General features: G+C 37.1%; 1 protein-coding gene across 2 annotated transcripts in view; it reads right to left on the bottom strand.

Moving 5' to 3' along the window:
* The window catches only part of LOC139149890 (uncharacterized), a 76020-nt gene that overhangs the window by 36704 nt on the left and 20508 nt on the right, over nucleotides 1-18808 (bottom strand). For both annotated transcript variants that reach the window (XM_070721909.1, XM_070721908.1), the window contains exon 2: nucleotides 13602-14752. In XM_070721909.1, coding sequence (XP_070578010.1) covers nucleotides 13602-14538 — 937 coding nt within the window. In that variant the 5' untranslated portion in view covers nucleotides 14539-14752. The remainder of the gene's footprint in view (nucleotides 1-13601; nucleotides 14753-18808) is intronic.

The following is an 18808-nucleotide window of genomic DNA, read 5'->3' as shown; positions in this document are numbered from 1 at the left end:
ACCTGTTGGTATGTTCCACAAGTTGTAAGTCCACTTATGACAAAATGACGTTGTCAAGTGGGAAAGGTACAATGTGCAATGTAAGAATGCAGTGATGTAAGTTTTCTGAAAAGAGTGAGCACGTTTCTTTCAGAAGACGCACATCAAATTTTTGCATATGCAAATTTCACCATCATCTGAACAAAAACTGAATGAGGTCATCCCTGGGAGGAAACGAAATCTGACTGGGTATCGAACAAATATTTTCAGAGAAGATTTAAAGTCAAATGGGTGAAACATGTGAACAAAATTCAATTTTGCAAATTTTCTGCTAGCTAGGTTTAAAATATCTGAAATCTGAATAAGGGCATCCATTCTTTACATACCAGTATGTGCTGATCATTTTATGTTTTCTCATGGCACACATAAGCAATTTTACCTGATTTACTGAAGTGACAGTGATAGAGTTATTAATTGTAATATTTCAGGAGGGAGATACATTAGAGGGAACGGAAATTGAAATCTGAACTCTTTTCAACCCATACCGGTAGCTCCTTCATATAATTCTGATTCAGCCATAATGCCCTTGATAAAATCTCATGATCAACAAGTTTACAACTATATGCCGATTTTGAGTTAAACAGTGCCTAATAGACACACATATTCACATAATGGTTGAAGCTAGCTGTTTGAGCAATTTGGCACGTATTCTCACAGGCGGCCTGCCCAGTACGTGCGTAATACGTGATAATGACTGTCTGTTTTGCAGTCCAAAATAAACACCACTGGCGATGATTCATATCCCATCGTCTCATTTCTTGGTTACTGCGTAAAACTCTCTCCAAACTACTTAATTGCAGCCTACAAGGCATTAGCATCACAATGCTGAAGCTACGCTTCCTGGTCTAAATAGTATAATTGTGGAAACCCACACTAAGGCTGTTATTCGGTAGCCATGTGGAAAAATCACTGATTCTGACTTATAACCACTTCTCGTTCAGGGAGTGACTGTCAAAGGTTCACATTTCCCTCGGTGCTGCAGGGCAAAACAAGGTGTGATATCTATCCAGCTTTAACATTTACATCAAATTTACCGACGGTTAAAGCCTGTGTGTGGGTGTCTGCATCAGAAATAGTGGGTGGAATACGTACCAGTAGCTTTAAAACTACATTGCATTTTGATAAACTGTGTACCTTCCTTGGCATGAATTGCTTACTGTCAGGCCAGTAAATTTTATGCGCTGCCTCTGAATACCGTCAATCCTGCACTTTGGAAGCGTACAGTGCAGTGATATTTCACCTTTTGTGTCTTTTCCTGCAGATATTGCTAAACCTACATTAACTGAAAAATGCTTGCATTAAAACATCCCAAACTTCTTCTAGTACATGAATGTATTTCACAAACATAAATATGATTCAATACAGATATGAAATGCAAATATTCTGGTGATATCTTTTCAATTTTCTCTTTGCACTCATCCCGCTGCATGACTCACTCATTTTCCAATTATAACGAAAGTTCATCAGATTCAATTTACAATCCTTCAGTTTGTCTAAACAGCAAAGAAGATATCTGTTTCAGGAAAAGTCTCTGCAGGAATTCATGCATGATTCATCAGATAAAATCGAAATTGGCAAACTTCCAAGTTTTAAGCGACATGCCTAAACTCTCCACAAATCTTCCTAGGAAAAGCAAGTGGGATTTAAAAGCATATGGAAGGTAGATTGTATATATACTGACGATTCTTTTTCCTTTCTGAGTCACTTTTGACCCTCAATAAATGTGTAGTTATATGAAAATACTTGTACTCTTTGCTACCAGCAGTGAATGGCTAAAACCACTGTGTAGTCGAGAAAAGACGTACAAGCATGCAATTTGCAGTTGAGTTCATGAGGCTTCTCACAAGTCATTACGGATATTTTGCTGCAGCTTCTCAGATGTGACTCATGAACATATGTACTGATGCACACCACTTATCTAGGATTTTTCATGCTCATAGATATTGAGCTAATTTGCCCATGTGCAGCCAAATGAAGTTGATTTGTTTTTTAAAGTACAAGTTATTTCCTGTGTTGACCAGTGAGCCAACTTAAATACATCTCTGAAAGTTAATATGATAAAGACTCCATTCTACAGGGCTTGTTTAACTTGTAGAACAGGTCACTGAATTCTAGGCATTCTTATGAGGTTTCAGTGTACAATATCATTGGTTGGGCTAACATGGTCAGCCATATTAATTCACAGTTTGCAAAGATTATTTAACAATAGGGGTGGATGCCTACACAAACAGAAAATGTCCACATATATGAATGTCGATATATATATATATATATATATATATATATATATATATATATATATATATATATATATATATATTATATATATATATATATATATATATATATATATATCTGTTACTTAAGTAGATATCTGTTACTTAAGTTTCATGCATCCTGCAATCATCAGACAAGAAGTGAAAGGATTCTTAGCTTGACAGTCTTATATGTATGATCGGGACGTATCATTCTATTTGTAGGTGGTGTGAAAATTTGATAAATAATAATAATAATATTATTTATCAAATTTTATCAAATTTTAAAATTTTACCATATATATATATATATATATATATATATATATATATATATATATTATATATATATATATATATATATATATATATATATATATATATATAAAATAAATAAATAAATAAATAAATAAGTAAATCCTGGTCTGTGCCTGCTCTCTTGGCACACTGAAAAGAAAATTAAATTTCCACTCCCACCAAAGATCAAATTTGTCCATCTATCCATAACCTGCTTGCTTATATCAACCGAGAAACTGCTTGTGAACATTTCTTACACCAACAGCTTTGTTGACTGCCCATGTTCATGTCTCCATGGAAGAGTTTCTGAGAGTGGTAATATAATATATGGAGTTTTATTTGACTGTTCTGTGAACAAAAAAGTAATTGTATTAATATTCAATATTTTCATGCGGCAGGAAGGATCAGACAGCGTGCATTGATCATATTATCGATCCTGTACTTCCGTGATGGATGGTATGTCACCGGGAATGTATTGCGTTTCCAGCGTAGCCATATGGTGGACTGACTCAAATACCAACCTTTGAAAATTCCAATACCGGCACAATTCCAGCAAAGAAACACTACCAGCATGCGAAAGACCTTAATACTATGTAATTACGTGTACATTCATCCTGAAAAGCAAGATGGCCACAAAGGAGGGCTTGTACCACTGTCAAAAGACTTTTGATGCCCAGCTGTGAGTGACGCCGGCCATTGTGGCAAACACATGCATGCACCCAGCAATTCTGAAATGAACACAAATCAAACAAATCTTCATTTCTTTTGCAAAGAAAATTTTCAATCAGGTAATACGTTGAGTCAGAAGATGTGGGTATGTATACCGGTACTTATCTCGCACAATAGGTTTAATTTCAATTTTCCATTGACGGTTAATCTGGCTGATTGAGGATAAATTCCTATCGGCACTGATAGCCACTGCAGTTTCGTTTTCAACCAACACTGAAAGTTTCATCCACTTGATGAAGGCAATAAAAAGTGTGATAACCTTGTTTGCACTTTAAAGGACCACTTACCTGTAACTTTTGATGATTTTTATTTTGTATGTCGATTGTGAGTTATTGTTCTACTCTCCAAAGCATGTTGAAACATTATCAACATATACCGTACTTGTCCGAGTATAAGCCCCAAGTTCGGCAACACTGAACGGCGTTAAAACTACCCCATGGTATCTGCTACTGACACTTAATTTATGCTAATTTTATGCACAATTTTTTCAACACCTCTGGATCTTTCTATCGCTTTCAAAAGAAGTGACATTTTGGTGAAATTTCAGCGTTGAAAAAACCCTAAACTTGAAACAACAAGTCATCGTTGATGACACAGTCCCCACTTGTTAATGGGTACTTTGATTACAAGTCCTCAGAGAGGATAGAGTCCTCTTCATTAATTAGGTCTGTGATAAAAATACTTTGATACAGATGGCACTCAATGGCCAAGAATGAGTTCCATGGTGATGAAAACATAAAACCAATGTAGGCCACCATCCTAAAGTTCATAAAATGAGTCAACTAGGAATTAATCAACAGGGTGTTGCAAAAATTTTTGCATACAATCCTAATACTTAATAGATTATCACTGGTACCATATTTCATGAAGTTTGACGCAGTATTTACAACAAACTATGAGATCAACATCTGTATCAAGTTTCATCAAATTTGACGTTGTATTAATTTGTGGCTATATCACTCTAATTAGGAAAGTTCATTACATATGCAATTACAAATTAATTAAATGACACTGATAAATGTCTTTTTCAATGTTAAAGCAATGTGAGCTTAACATCTGTGCAAAGTTTCATGAATTTGGTGCAGTATTTCTTGACATATCAGCCTACTTACAAAACTTCAATAATTGACATGTTACTGCTACATGACGTGAAACAAATTGACGAGCATATGTGTGAAATAGGTCAATGTCCTTGTACCAACTTTGAATGATACTGGTGGAAATATGTCTGAGTTATGGCTCTGTACATTAGAAAATTGTAACAAAATCACTGCCATGCAGCGATATTTGATCTTACTGTTAAAAAATCAACATGTACCGTATATGTATTACATAAGTCAATGTCCATGTACCAACTTTGAATAGGATCAGTTGAGACTTGCCAGAGTTATGGCTCTCGACATGAAACAACCATAACAAAATTGCCATCATGTGGCCATATTTGACCACCTTGTGAAACCAATCGACATACATATGTATAAATAAGTCAATGTCCTTGTACCAACTTTGAATAAATTCGCTGGATACACGTCTGAGTTATCGTTCCGGACATGAAAAAATCGGGAAAAAAAATGGCCACACGGCGGCCATATTGGATTGTATCACAAAACAAATCAATGTGCATATGTATGACATAGGTCAATGTCCTTGCACTAAGTTTGAATAAAATTGGTGAATAAAATCGTACGTGTCCAAAGGACATGAACAAATTGTAACAAAATGGCTGCCATGCAGCCATGTTGGATCATATCATGAAAGAAATTGACGTACATATGTGTGACATAGGTTAATGTCCTTGTACAAACTTTGAATAAAATTGATTGAGATATGCCTGAGTATTATGGCTCTGCACATGAAAACATCGTAACAAAATGGCCGCATGTCAGCCATATTGGATCATATCACAAAACGCATTGACATGCATATCTATGACATTGGTCAATGTCCTTGTACCAACTTTGAAAAAAATCGGTTGAAACATGTCTGAGTTATGGCTCTGTACATGACAAAATCATAATAAAATGGCTGCCTAGCGGCCATATTGGATTGTATCACAAAACAAATTGACGTGCATATGTATCACATAGGTCAATGTCCTTGTACCAACTTTGAATAAAATCCGTTGAGATATGTTTGAGTTATGGCTCTGTACATGAAAAAATTGTAACAAAATGGCCACACGGCAGCCATATTGGATCGTATCACAAAACAAATTGACATGCATATCTATTACAGTGGTCAATATCCTTGTATCCTTGTACCAACTTTGAAAAATATCGGTTGAAACATGTCTGACTTATGGCTCTGTACATGAAAAAATCGCAATAAAATGGCCGCCTGGCAGCCATATTGGATCGTATCACAAAACAAAGTGACGTGCATATCTATGACATTGGTCAATGTCCTTGTACAAACTTTGAATAAATTCAGTTGAAACATGTCTGAGTTATGGCTTTGTACATGAAAAAATCGTAATAAAATGGCCGCCTGGCAGCCATATTGGATCGTATCACAAAACAAATCGACATGCATATCTATGACATTGGTCAATGTCCTTGTACCAACTTTGAATAAATTCAGTTGAAACATGTCTGAGTTATGGCTTTGTACATGAAAAAATCGTAATAAAATGGCCGCCTGGCAGCCATATTGGATCGTATCACAAAACAAATCGACATGCATATCTATGACATTGGTCAATGTCCTTGTACCAACTTTGAATAAAATCGGTAGAAACATGTCTGAGTTATGGCTTTGTACATGAAAAAATCGTAATAAAATGGCCGCCTGGCGGCCATATTGGATCGTATCACAAAACAAATCGACGTGCATCTGTATGACATATGAAGTAATCCTTGTACCAAGTTTGAATGAAATCGCTCCTTGCATCTCTGAGATATCTGCGTGAACGGACGGACGCACGCACGCACGCACGGACGGACGGACGCACGCACGCACAGACGCACGCACGGACATGACCAAACCTATAAGTTCCCCCGGACGGTGTCCGTGGGGACTAAAAACGTCATGTATGCTGCTGATCAACAGTAATGTGAACTGGCATGATATGCATTGCCTACACGGAAAGGCAACTCAATATTCCAGTATCAATTGTCTACATCTTGTGTAAACAACAACATAGCAGTGAAAATTGTAATAGTCACCAGGAAAAAGTCTTCACAAATGAAAGGATAATTGCTTCAAACAAAAGAAACTGCATGTTCAGAGGATGAAAACATTGTGGTTGTGAATGAAAATAAACAATGGCGGATGTGAGTGAGACTATTCAATTTAGGCGACGGGGTGAGCAGGGTCAAAGAATCAAGAAAGTTCTCAAAAAACCGTGTCAATTTCCTTACGTTTACCAAGTTTAATGACCAAATATACTCTCCTAACCTTTCTGTCTTTGAGTTACACTAGGGTAGGGGCTTATACACGGATGAAATGCATTTTCAAAATTCCTCTGAAATCACTGGAGGGCGTACACATGAGCAGGGGCTTATACTCAGATGAGTACGGTATTTAGCTAAGCAACACAGTGTCAATATGTGTAAAATGTACAGTTTAATAACGCAAAGAAACGACACACAGACAAACGTTTAACAGCCAAAATCCAGGGGTGATATCTTGTCCAGGTGCTGAAGTGGCCTTTATCATGAAGCCAGTCACAGATTTGAATCACATCAAGGGAGGGAAACATGTTACCATAGAAGTGCTTACTGCCATGGCAGGGATGATCCACAGCGTCATAATGACAGGATCATGCCGTGCAACGGGCAAGGTGCATGGTACCATGGTCCCTCCGTACCTGCGACAGCAACTCCACGGAACTTTGAGCTTTATAAACCAAAGCAATATTCTACTAGGAAATGACAACTCTGAAATGTATTTGTGTGAGCTGCCTTGTTTTGTTTGTTTGCTTGTTGTTGTTGTTCATTTTGAAGTTGTAGTGGGTTGGAGGGAATTTGTGATGTGCGAATGCAAGTGTGGCCTAGACATGAAATGGCTGCAGCGTGGAAATTAATGAGCAAGAGGATGTTAGCACTGATGGCTGATGGATGGGCAATGAGCCAACTACGGAACAGATTGGGTGTAAATAGAAGTATGCATGGCATGCATATGGGATAGTGATAATGATTGAGTATGAGGCAGATATGACTTTCATCATTGTAGTATTGATGTGTTTAAAACTGTACCATTGTATGGGGTGATATGAGACCACTGTGAAATAGCTAAGCTTGCACAGATTAGTAGACATGGCCCTAGTTTCCGTGCCCTTACTGAAGTTACTCAGCCTTAAAGGCGCCCTTCTCAATCCCAGGTTCTCGCATTAGCGAATGTGCCAACAGCCCATTAACAATTTATCATTCTTTTGTCTTCTATTGAATATTTCATCAAGTAAATAATATCTATATTACTTATTAGATTAATCTGATAATTGAGTGGGGGCTTACTGTTACCTGTTCAAATTTTGCCACAGTTACCATGGAAAGAGGAAATCTAACCAATCACAGATTTTAAGGGGGTGGCCGCTTTTTAAAAACAGCACCCTCACATGGGCATTTTGAATACCAAGGAACGCCCCTTTGACCATATATGGGCATATTTCGATTACAGGTGACTGTATACCTTTAACCATGATTATAGCAGATCCATAATCATCTAGTATTGTTTACATTTGAATTCTAGTCCAGACCAGAATACACCTGTCAACAATTACAATGTAATCTAAACATGTACAGGCTGAGTTGACGAACTGATAAATAAAAGTAAAATCTCAACATGCCTTGGGGAACAGATCAACAAAGTCTGGTTGACATACAAAACAAAAACAGTGAATAAAAAGATCATCAAAGGTTACAGCTTAGTGGCTCTTTAAGGTAATATGCACCTCAAAAGTGAAAGACTTAAACTTTTGCTCAAACTTTCCTCAGTTAAACTTTTAACCATTCTCTTACCGAAGCAAGAATAAAAATCAGGGGTCACCATGCAAACTTTGGGCACTAGAGAGACAAATAACTTGCGATTTCTCGATATTTGAAATTCAAAATGGCTGCCATCCCTGTGTTAACTCTATGGGAAAAAATATAATTTTCGATTTTCGAAAAACTAAGACGGTGAAAACTTTTCTTTCGCCAAGAGCTTCAAAATGAGCCCCCACAAGTGGTTCGTCAGAAGAAAATTGATAAAATTTGAAGGCCCGAATATCTGTCCCCGAGGTGCGTTCTACCTTAAGCAACGGATGACACACACTGATGTACGTTATGGTGTGTGAAGACATTCTCATATCACGTGTTATTCTTCCTTGATGATTACACACTTCATCGGTCAGATAGCCACAATCATGGACGCATTATCAGAAACCCTTGAAATTGATTTCACTTGTTTGATGTGTGCCCGCTATATATAACACTTCTGAGTGGTTTTTGGCGACAACTGAGGCGTTTCAAAACAAAAGATGCACTTTCAAAAATTCATTTCCATTAATTCCCAAAAGTGACGAAAATAGGATGTATATTTTTTGGTGCGTAAAAAATTAATGAATTATTCTCATGGTACAATTGAAACACTATTGTGTTGGGAAGGATGAATTGCGCTGATCGCGATTTCAGGTTTGTTACTAAATAGAGCTGCGAGCATGTGACATCGGATACTACTGCTTGAAATTTGGACAAATTTTGTTGTTGCATGCATGGCAGCTGTTGTTGCAGCTTGTAGTGTAAGCCATGAATTAGTGTGACTTTTAGTATCCATTGTAACACTACACTAGCAGGTTTTATTTTCATCATTCCTGTGGAAAATGCCGACAAATATTTATTTTTGCATATTAATGAAAGAAAAATGACATCATTTGCAATCAGCGCTATTCATCATGGGTCATTAAATTAATACGTATCCTTTTCTACCAAAATTCAAGAGGGAAGTTTTGACTGATAGAGGCAGAGAAAACGACCAAGAATACCGGCGCAAAACCTACACAACTAGGGTAATCACACCTTGCATGATATAGTGTCAGGGCGACCCAAAAACAAGTTCAAGCATTTCCCGGTCTCACCAAACGATGCAAAGGTGTGTTGAAGTATGTCAATTAATGTACTAACAGAGTGTGAAATGAAGCCAAAGTTAACTGGAACACTGAAACACAAAAGAATTGAAGCACTAAAGAAAGAAAGCATGAAATAAAGGGATACGTTAATTGGCGTAGCCATGGAAGAAGAATGTGTTGTGGTGGAGAGCTGGACGTGGATAATTAGACTCTCCTCATCCCTCTTTTCAATACATACTTTCTGTCTCTTTCTACAGACTATTTCATTAGCGTGAATTATGTATGAAGGCAAGGCACTGCCATCTTCAACACACAACTCTCCTCTGCGAAGCATTCAACAGCTCTGCAGAAAACTTGAGGCCCACATCTTATCCTCCGCAATCCTTCTGTGTCTGAATTTACACGAAATATTATTTAACTTTTACAAAGAACTAACGACCTGAAGGGCGGATTTTCACACACTGATTTTCAGCTGAATCATCTCGATGAAAGATTTTTTCAGACACTCAAAAATCTCAAACTAGTGATAGCTGATCTACAGCATCTATAGACTCATTTTGCATCCTATGGAGGAAATCAGATTTTAACAATCTTGATTTTGTGAAATTTGAGTTAACACAGAGAATGACAACCATTTTGAATTCAAAATATTAGTAGATTTGATGTTTTCCACTTTTCTATAAATCATAGTATATACCAATGATGACAGTTGTTTGTATTTGTTATTGTGAAAGAGTAAAATTCCTTTGGCAAAGGTACAAGCATAAGCAAAAGAATTTTCATTTTCAAGGTGACTGTTACTTTAACCCTTTCACCAACATGGTTTGGCCCAAATCCATTGTTATCAATATTGAGTATATGGACCAACTTTCAATGAATGGTTGTTGTTGTTGTTGAAGTAATATGTAACAATTTTCATATACTTTGACTCCTTTTTTTTCCCTATCTGTATCAAGAATCAACTACCAAATTTGCTCCAAACCCTTCGACAGATCGACTCAATTTGGAGCTTTTGAAGTCCAATTCACTTATCTCTGGGAAGAAGCAAACGATTTCTGCCTTTGTCAGAAGACATGAATGACTTGACTGTGGTTTCATTGCATTGGAAATTCTAGACACCACTATTTCCCCTATGCTTCAAAGCACTAATGTTATAACGTACCAAGTTTCCTATTAATAGATAGATTTCAATTGGTCTCTAATGTTCCGGTATCTTTTTCCTATAAAACACTCAATGGAAATTGAAAGGGTAGACGGCTTACATGCAGCGTACAAATACATTATTGTGTCCGTGCAATCTCTTTGCACCGTGATGATGCAAATGTGGGGGAATCACTTTACAGATAATGCAGGCAAAAGCATCAGAAGCTCGAGCTGTTCAATAAAAAAACACTTAAAAAGCAGAGAGTACGGTTGGCTTGTCAAATGTGCGTGCTGCGAACACATCAATGCACTGATGCACGGCGATTTTCAAAGAGATGTAAAGAAAAGTTACATTAAGTGAAAATCGGGAAGAAAAGTAAATGACTTAATGGTAACTCATCATAGCACGTATGATGTACATGCCCAATGGAACAAAACAGAAGCCATGCTCTTTGCCTATGCACAACTCACATGTACGGAATATCTGTGGCTGTACCATCTTTGGCGATCAATTTGAAGGCAGTTAGAATCTTTATTCTAAAATTGTTCTTGCATGCCTCTCTGTTCTGAAAATGAGTTTTCCACTGGAATTTCAGTAAAACTGATATTAATCCCTTTTTCAAAGTCTGAGCTGGACCATTTTATTGAGAGACTTGATTTTTCGTGATTACTGTTCAAGATTGATTGTCACACTCTTTGGAAGCTGGAAGTAGTATTCCTACACGGATCATGGATAATTCAAATGGGAATGTGGCAAAACTCAACCACTGTGTTTAACCTCAAATCCCTTCACTCTCCGGAGTTCCCTGAACGAAAATATGGGAGGTGTGAGAAATCCGGAAAAAAATTATGATTTGAACTTCCCATTGACATGATAAATCGCTGAATTGCTGAGAATTTTTGAACAACATTTCAAAACAAAGCCTTAATACTGATCCATTATTGTGTACATACAGTTTCGATGGCACAACCTTGGCATAACGTTTTGTGGCAAAACTGCGCACATGATCATTGCAAGAGGGTTATATTAAGTAGCCCTCTCCTTCCACCGAAAAAACCAAAAAGTTTCAATTGCTCACCTTTTAATTATCCACAACCCCTTACAGTGGAGCTTAAGTTATGTATGTGATTGACAAAATGTGGTTTGCTCAATAAGTGCTTCATAATGAGTACACGTACACAGGTACATGAAATACGATTACGTGATTGAATACCATGATATACGGATGCTATAAATCCCATGCTGTAAACTTTTAAGATCCAAAGCTTACAGTAAAACAGGGGAAAATATCCATCAAAAGGAAATAGTGAAGAGGTTGCGGTGAAAAGCTAAAAAGCTCAATATTTGCAAAGATAAAAGCACTCGTATTTTTTCAACCAACATCTAATGGATCAAATGCGACAAATTGATGTGTTATATTGAATCATTTTGAAAATGAATGCGTCACTTAGCAATATATATGAATCAACAATGCACCTTGTATAAGTGATAAAAATAGCAGCGTTTCTGTGAAACTTCCCTTCTGTTCCTGAACTTACTCTGTACTCAGTAAAACCTGCTGAGACTGAAGATATTGCTGGGTAGCCCATATACCGTACTCAGAGAGGTTTTTGTTCGGTGACTTTGTGAGCTGCCTGCATCATTGGGTTGTCATATTTTATTGGCCTCCATGTCATAATACCATCAACGCAATCATTGTTACATTGTAAGTTGTGCATTATAACAACCATCAGTACGGATAAATTATTGTGACTCACACAAACAGTAGAGATGGAAGGATTGGAGGGTCCATGTACTAAAAGATTGTGTGGTGATGGATGTTGATTGTGGAAGCACACCCTTCTGAATCAAGTTTATTTGATTGCTGACTGACCCCTCCCCTCAGCCCTCCTCTCTGAACAGAACTCCTCACTGAAATAAAGTTCATAAGAATAGATACATTCTATCGTTCCCAGACCAATTCATGCAAAGAAAACGAATCAAATTCTGATCACTTTCACTCTTCCCCAATGTGGTGGAATTATGTTTCTCCAACCGCAGTCTTTTATTATTAATGGCCTCTGACACTTTATGATATTGGAGTTGTGAGGAAATCCTGGCTCAGATGGAGCGTTGCTGGAAATTTTGGCTTCAATATCGAGTTTTCCTGTACATTTTTTATGATACTATGACTGTATACAGGTATGTATACAGTACATACTCAAAGTAATCTGCGAAACCAAATTACGAAAAGTCATGAGCGCGATAATCAAATGATGGAATACTTCGCGGGAAAGAAAACCACTTTATTTTCAATTCCGCTGTGGTCACATTCTCTCCTTTCCCTTATATGACACTGGGGAATGTAGCTTTTGAATTACATTTACGAACAAACAGCATGTCAGCTGAACGCACCTAGAACTGGAAGTGTCTGACAGTGGCTGACACACAGGTACAAGTGATGTAACTATTAGCTTTGTTAGAGAGTAAAGTGTGCGGAGGCACAGCTGGTCAGCCAAGTAGACCTCTTTTCGAGGGCCATCGATATCATAGCCAGATAAATAGGGTTGACTGTGTTGAATTAATGCTCTGTTTTATTAAAAAACTGAATCCTGAGATTGAAACTTGTCCTGGAGTTTTTAATGAGTCACTAAAATGATAAACATCACTGTCATATTTCACTGGTATATTGAATCAATCATGGAAGTTGTCTTTGAGGTTGAATACTCTTCTAGAATATATAAAAACCCTTAGTTACATACATTTTACCTTACATGTATCACTTTGTGCTAAACAACAGCTTGTGTGTGAAGCCATTTTACTAGAGAAAAGTCAATATACTGCTCAGGGTTTTATTTTCATGAAAATGGACATGATTTTTTTCACATCGAAGTGACATGGAATAATATGGCTTTGAATTTCATGAAGAGTGTATTTTGGAATTTCATTTTTTTAATTAAAAATATAAGTGAAACTGCCCCCTCTCCCCTCCCCCCACCCCCTCAAAAAAAATTGCCAACTATGAATACTTCAAAAAGTACCAGTATTCTTGCCAAAAATTGAGCAGAAGTGTTGGACATGCATGCCATCTCAATAAAATAAAAATACTTACCAAGGCAATGTGTTATCCACCCGCTAGGCAGAACTTGACCAGGCAAAATATATACATCACTGAGATACCAGATCCCCCGCCAAACATTGATGATGCCGAAAGTCACCACTGAAAGATAAATGTCTTCAAAAATAATCCTTGAGAACTTCTTGAGTCTTCTGGTGACGAAGGCTGTGCAGTACTGAGTAGAATAGGTAAATAGAGTTATTCCGTAGCCAATGCCCAGGGAAGTCCATCCGGACATTTCGATATCTGCTGGAAATAAAGTGTTGTCCAGACAAGTCCATACCCCTCTCCATAGGGAGACTATTGCTGTTCCGACCACAATGACCGTGAAGAGTAAATCTAGTATGTACAGGTAGACGTCAATTGTGATATCGGTTCTGAATCTCGTCAAGAGAACGAATCTGTGATTGCTGTCGAACTGTAAATGGAAGGGTGTTCTTGAGGCGTTTCTGCTGCTTCTTAGGAGCCACAGCACCACCAGGGACACAAATGTGCATATGAGAGAGCTAGTCAGGCCGTCTCCCGTGTAGTTGTCCCACACATGCCACACTCCCCGCCAGTAGTTGATGCATCCGAATGCCAGGATGTACGAGTGCAAGCGGCTCAGGACGTGCCACAGGACGGGGCGGTCCTTGCTGACCAAGCGCTTGAGCGTCGACTGCCACATGTGCATGACCAGGAGGATGAGGAAGCCCAGAACGAAGGATAGCCACCCGCTGGCCTCGTAGTTGTGCGGATTGACCATGCTGTCCATGATGTACCACGTGCCTCTCCAGAAGAAGACGACAGCCGTGGTGGCCACCGCGAGAAGCGACGTGGCATCCGCGAGGCACAGGAGTATTCCTCTGCAGATGTCCCTCTTTCCATTCTGCGTCCCATTTTCACTTGGGTCGTGCAGGGGTTCCAGAGCAGTTTCTGAATCTTCAGCCATACTGTTCAGACGATGCTCGCAACAATGACAAACGTTATCGTTACTGGCACTGCCTCATCTGTCTACTACCAGGAATTCTCAGATGGCAGCTTTTATTCACTCTTGTCACCATGGCAACACTGATTGGCGCACATAATCCTGCAGATCTTGCCATCCGTTGACTCAATTCCACATCATAAGTCCCGGCACTTGTGACCTGATCTATTTTGAATGGCTGAAAAAGAGATTAAAAAGTCATTTTTCCATTTATAATTAGTACACATGTTGTTCATCCGGAGTCAACCGTTCACATCAAACCATCAAAACAGTTCAAAAACCAATACATGTTATGTATGATGTAGGGTGTGATATACACAATTGGTCATCACAAGTAATGAAAAACATTTTCAGTTACGTTCCAAGTACAAACAGAAGGTTGCCACATCCAAGCAGAATAATGTCATAATCAAATATGTGGCACAAGACTAACCTAGAAGTTCACATGTCATTCACTGAAGAAGACAATTTACACTTGGTGGCTGATATCACAGAGAAGAACTCCTGTGTGCACCAATGTTATATTATTGAAGATGATTGTTATTCATGGCTATTAACCATATACGGCGTATTGTTCTGTTGGCCTTCACTTCAGACCTTAATGCATGTCATTCCATCCAGTATGACTATCAATGAAAATCATCAACAACTCATTACCAAATGATCACATTCACTTATTGATAACATCTTTATAACAACAAAATTATCATCTTGGAACAAAACTTTACAACAGATGAGAGCTGTATCCCTTTTTGGGCAAATGAGGACGTCACTTTACACATTTTATAACTGTCACTGGCAATATTTTTTGTCACAAATTTTGTTTACGTTAATTTATGTTGTTGGTTACTCAGAATGCAGGTACCAGCTTACTTCCATTAATTCTGTTATATCATTAAGCATCACATGCAAACAATAAACACAATACATTGCCCGCTGCCTGATCATGTGATGTGTCCCAGAACGGTCATCCACTTTGAATTGGGTTTTTACTCTGTAATTACATCTAAATACATGTGGATAATAGGTTGCTACCTCATTTCGAGATGAATCTATTTGCCATAAAAGTGTCACCTTTTCATGAACAATGCAATTCATATTACCAAAACCCGTCTTAATCTTGTTCAGGTCTACTGATTTAATCATCGCAGTGTTTCTCATATAATGTACAGCTAGCTGTTGGTGACTGAATCATTGGATGCGAGGATTCAATGAAAACTACTGTGTATGAGAGCTTGGGGAATCTGTAGATTGCTTGAAAACTCATTTCAGACGTTCCCTAGCCTGGATCATCACTAGATGTTTTTCTCAAGGTTTAAAAAAAAATTTGAAATATTGAATATGCAAATAATCATACATTGTGCGAGGTCAGTCTATATGTACCCAACTTTAGCATACTGGTATATTATGTACATGTACTATGTTAGATACAGTTATGTTTCAATTATACAACACTGTATTAACGGCTCACAATGCAAAATATTATCTATGCAAACAAAAAAACAACAATCTATTTAACACCAACAAACTTAAGTCAGTTTTTTCTTCAATGGCAGCGAAAGCATTCATTACTTTGTGAAATATGATGTAGATTATGATACAAAGTGACAAAAAAATCAAGTAGGGTATTCTTTTTGTTCCCATGATAAGCGTTACGCTAGTCAAATGATTGGCTGCTCTCAAAGTCCCCTAAAAATTGAAATTGAAGGTCATGATTGCCTTGATCCTGTGTCACCTGAAAGGTTTTTAACCTGCATTCTGTCATCAATTTCACTTCTCTATCACTAAATTCAAACATATGGCCCAGTACTGCTTGTCCTTTTTCCAAATAACAGTTTACTAAAGACAAGTGCAGTCAAAATGAATACCATGGGATAAAAGAGAATAGTTACACGGTAATTACACTAAATATATACAACTGCAGCTTAGTGCACTGGTTGATATTTATTTTCCCATTAGGCAAGGAATTGTAAATAGCAGAGTTGAGTGTAGCCAATCACATTCAAATAATCTTTGAAATTAGAATGTCATGTGGATTATCAAATTCAAATAATCTTTGAAATTAGAATTTGGATTACCAAGTTCAAATAATCTTTGAAATTATAATGTAGATTATCAAATTCAAATAATCTTTGAAATTAGAATTTGGATTACCAAGTTCAAATAATCTTTGAAATTATAATGTGGATTATCAAATTCAACTAATCTTTGACATCAGAATGTGGACTACCAAATTCAACTAATCTTTGACATCAGAACGTGGACTACCAAATTCAAATAATCTTTGACACTGGAACCATGGAAAGGTTTGGTGAGAGTATGATTCAATAGCTACCGTACTCTCTGTCTACACTGGGGGAGGAAGTTTTGATCTTCATGAATTAAATTTTCTGGGTGACTATGCAATATTGTGAGATGGTCCCATACATGATACAGCACTCTTCTTTGCAGAGGTTGATGGAAGATTGCTTTTGTGGTCCCCCCTTTCAATTCAAGCATTACATTACAGAGATGATATCACACAATGAAAGACACTATCTCCTGTAAAATTCAATAAATTTCAGACACTGACAGCATTTCTGTTATATGCCAATATTACACTCACAAGAAGTATAAAAAATACCTAAAATGATCTGATGTTCCTCATGATCATGCTACCAGACAATGCAATCAAGGCGTGAACATGAATAAAGTTTTGCGATAGTGAAACACTGATGCATATTTATGGTCACTTAGGTTTATCATGTGAGAATTCAGCATATATTCTACCCAGGGAAGACTGGATAATTAGCACGAAGACACTTGTTATGGAATCCAGTAGAGTGAAACGATGCAAAATAAAATGAAAATGATACAACAACGGGTTGTTTAGTGTCACTCTGAGTTTCATGCCATCAAACAAAGAGGACAAATGAGTACCTACACATGAAATATGGAGTATCTGGCATGGAGTCATGGCAAAGTCAATGACTTTTGACTGATTAGATGCAGTGCTGATGGATTTCTGTACTGTGTCTGACTAGCATGATTCTCGTGTGAAAGGAAAGACTTGAGGTTTTATATAATAATAATAATAATAATATTTTATTGCTTGCTTGTAAATATAGGATTTACATCACATTTGTGGCAATAAAAGTGTGATACAAAAAAAGTTAAAATTTTCTTCAATAAAGATAAAGTATTACAGTATAATAATAGTAGCTAATAATAAATATAACTAGGTATTTCTTTGTTTGTATAAAGTAAAAATATAATCTGCAAGTTGTTCATTAAAAGAGAACTCTTGTTTTGTTAGTAGAGAAATAAGCTGATTTTCAGTATTGTCGTTTGGGAAGTTGATTTTACTGAAAAAGTTCTTTCTTTGGACTTTGTATTTCTGACAGACTAATAAAAGTGTGTTTCATCTTCAATACTGTTGGTGTTACACTGATTGCAGTATCTTTCAGTAATTGGGGTTTTTGGAACAGTGTGTCTTCCTTTTTCAATTGCTAGATCATGATTGCTAATGCGAAGTTTGGTGAGTAATTTTCTTTTCTCACCTTGTAACTGTGTTAAGTAGGGTTCTAATCTAATATGTTGTTTTATTTTGGCGTACATTCTTAGTTTACTATTTTAATCAGTGATCAATTTTTTCCAAAAGACCTCATATTTGTTTGTTAAAGTTTTCATTAATCGCGCAATAACCTTTTGGTGTTTAAATGATGGAGCTTTATCAAGGAGAAAGTTCATTCCATTTTCTTTAACTAAAGAACTTAAAGAGTTAAACCAGGATCTATTGTAAGTGTCGTTTACCATTTGCTCCAGGAAAGCTTCTTTAGCGAGATTATAATGTGGCAGTTGTACGATATGAAGCCAGTGTTTAACAATATTAAGTTTGATCTCAAGTAGAAGTGGGAATTGTCCTAGTTCACCCCTCACAGCGGCATTACAAGCTTGTCTATTACACTGTAAAATGTTCTTACAAAATTTGAGGTGAGTTTTTTCAATTGCTGATTTATCCCACTTCTTGTAGTCCATGAAATCTTGTCCCCAAATCTCTGAGCCATACAGTAAAACAGGTTTAATGAAAACATTGAATAGATGTAGGGAAAATTTTATCTTTTTGTTGTGCAATAAACCCTTTTTAAACTATACAAAGATTTTGCTGCTTTATCAGCCAAATTTGTAATTGTGTCACTAAAACTGCCATTTGATTTAATTGTCAGTCCTAAGTATGTATAGCTCTTAACAGATT

The sequence above is a fragment of the Ptychodera flava genome, chromosome 14 (assembly GCF_041260155.1).
Source record: "Ptychodera flava strain L36383 chromosome 14, AS_Pfla_20210202, whole genome shotgun sequence".
Classification (NCBI taxonomy): domain Eukaryota; kingdom Metazoa; phylum Hemichordata; class Enteropneusta; family Ptychoderidae; genus Ptychodera; species Ptychodera flava.
This window is presented reverse-complemented; position numbering and strand designations above follow the sequence as displayed.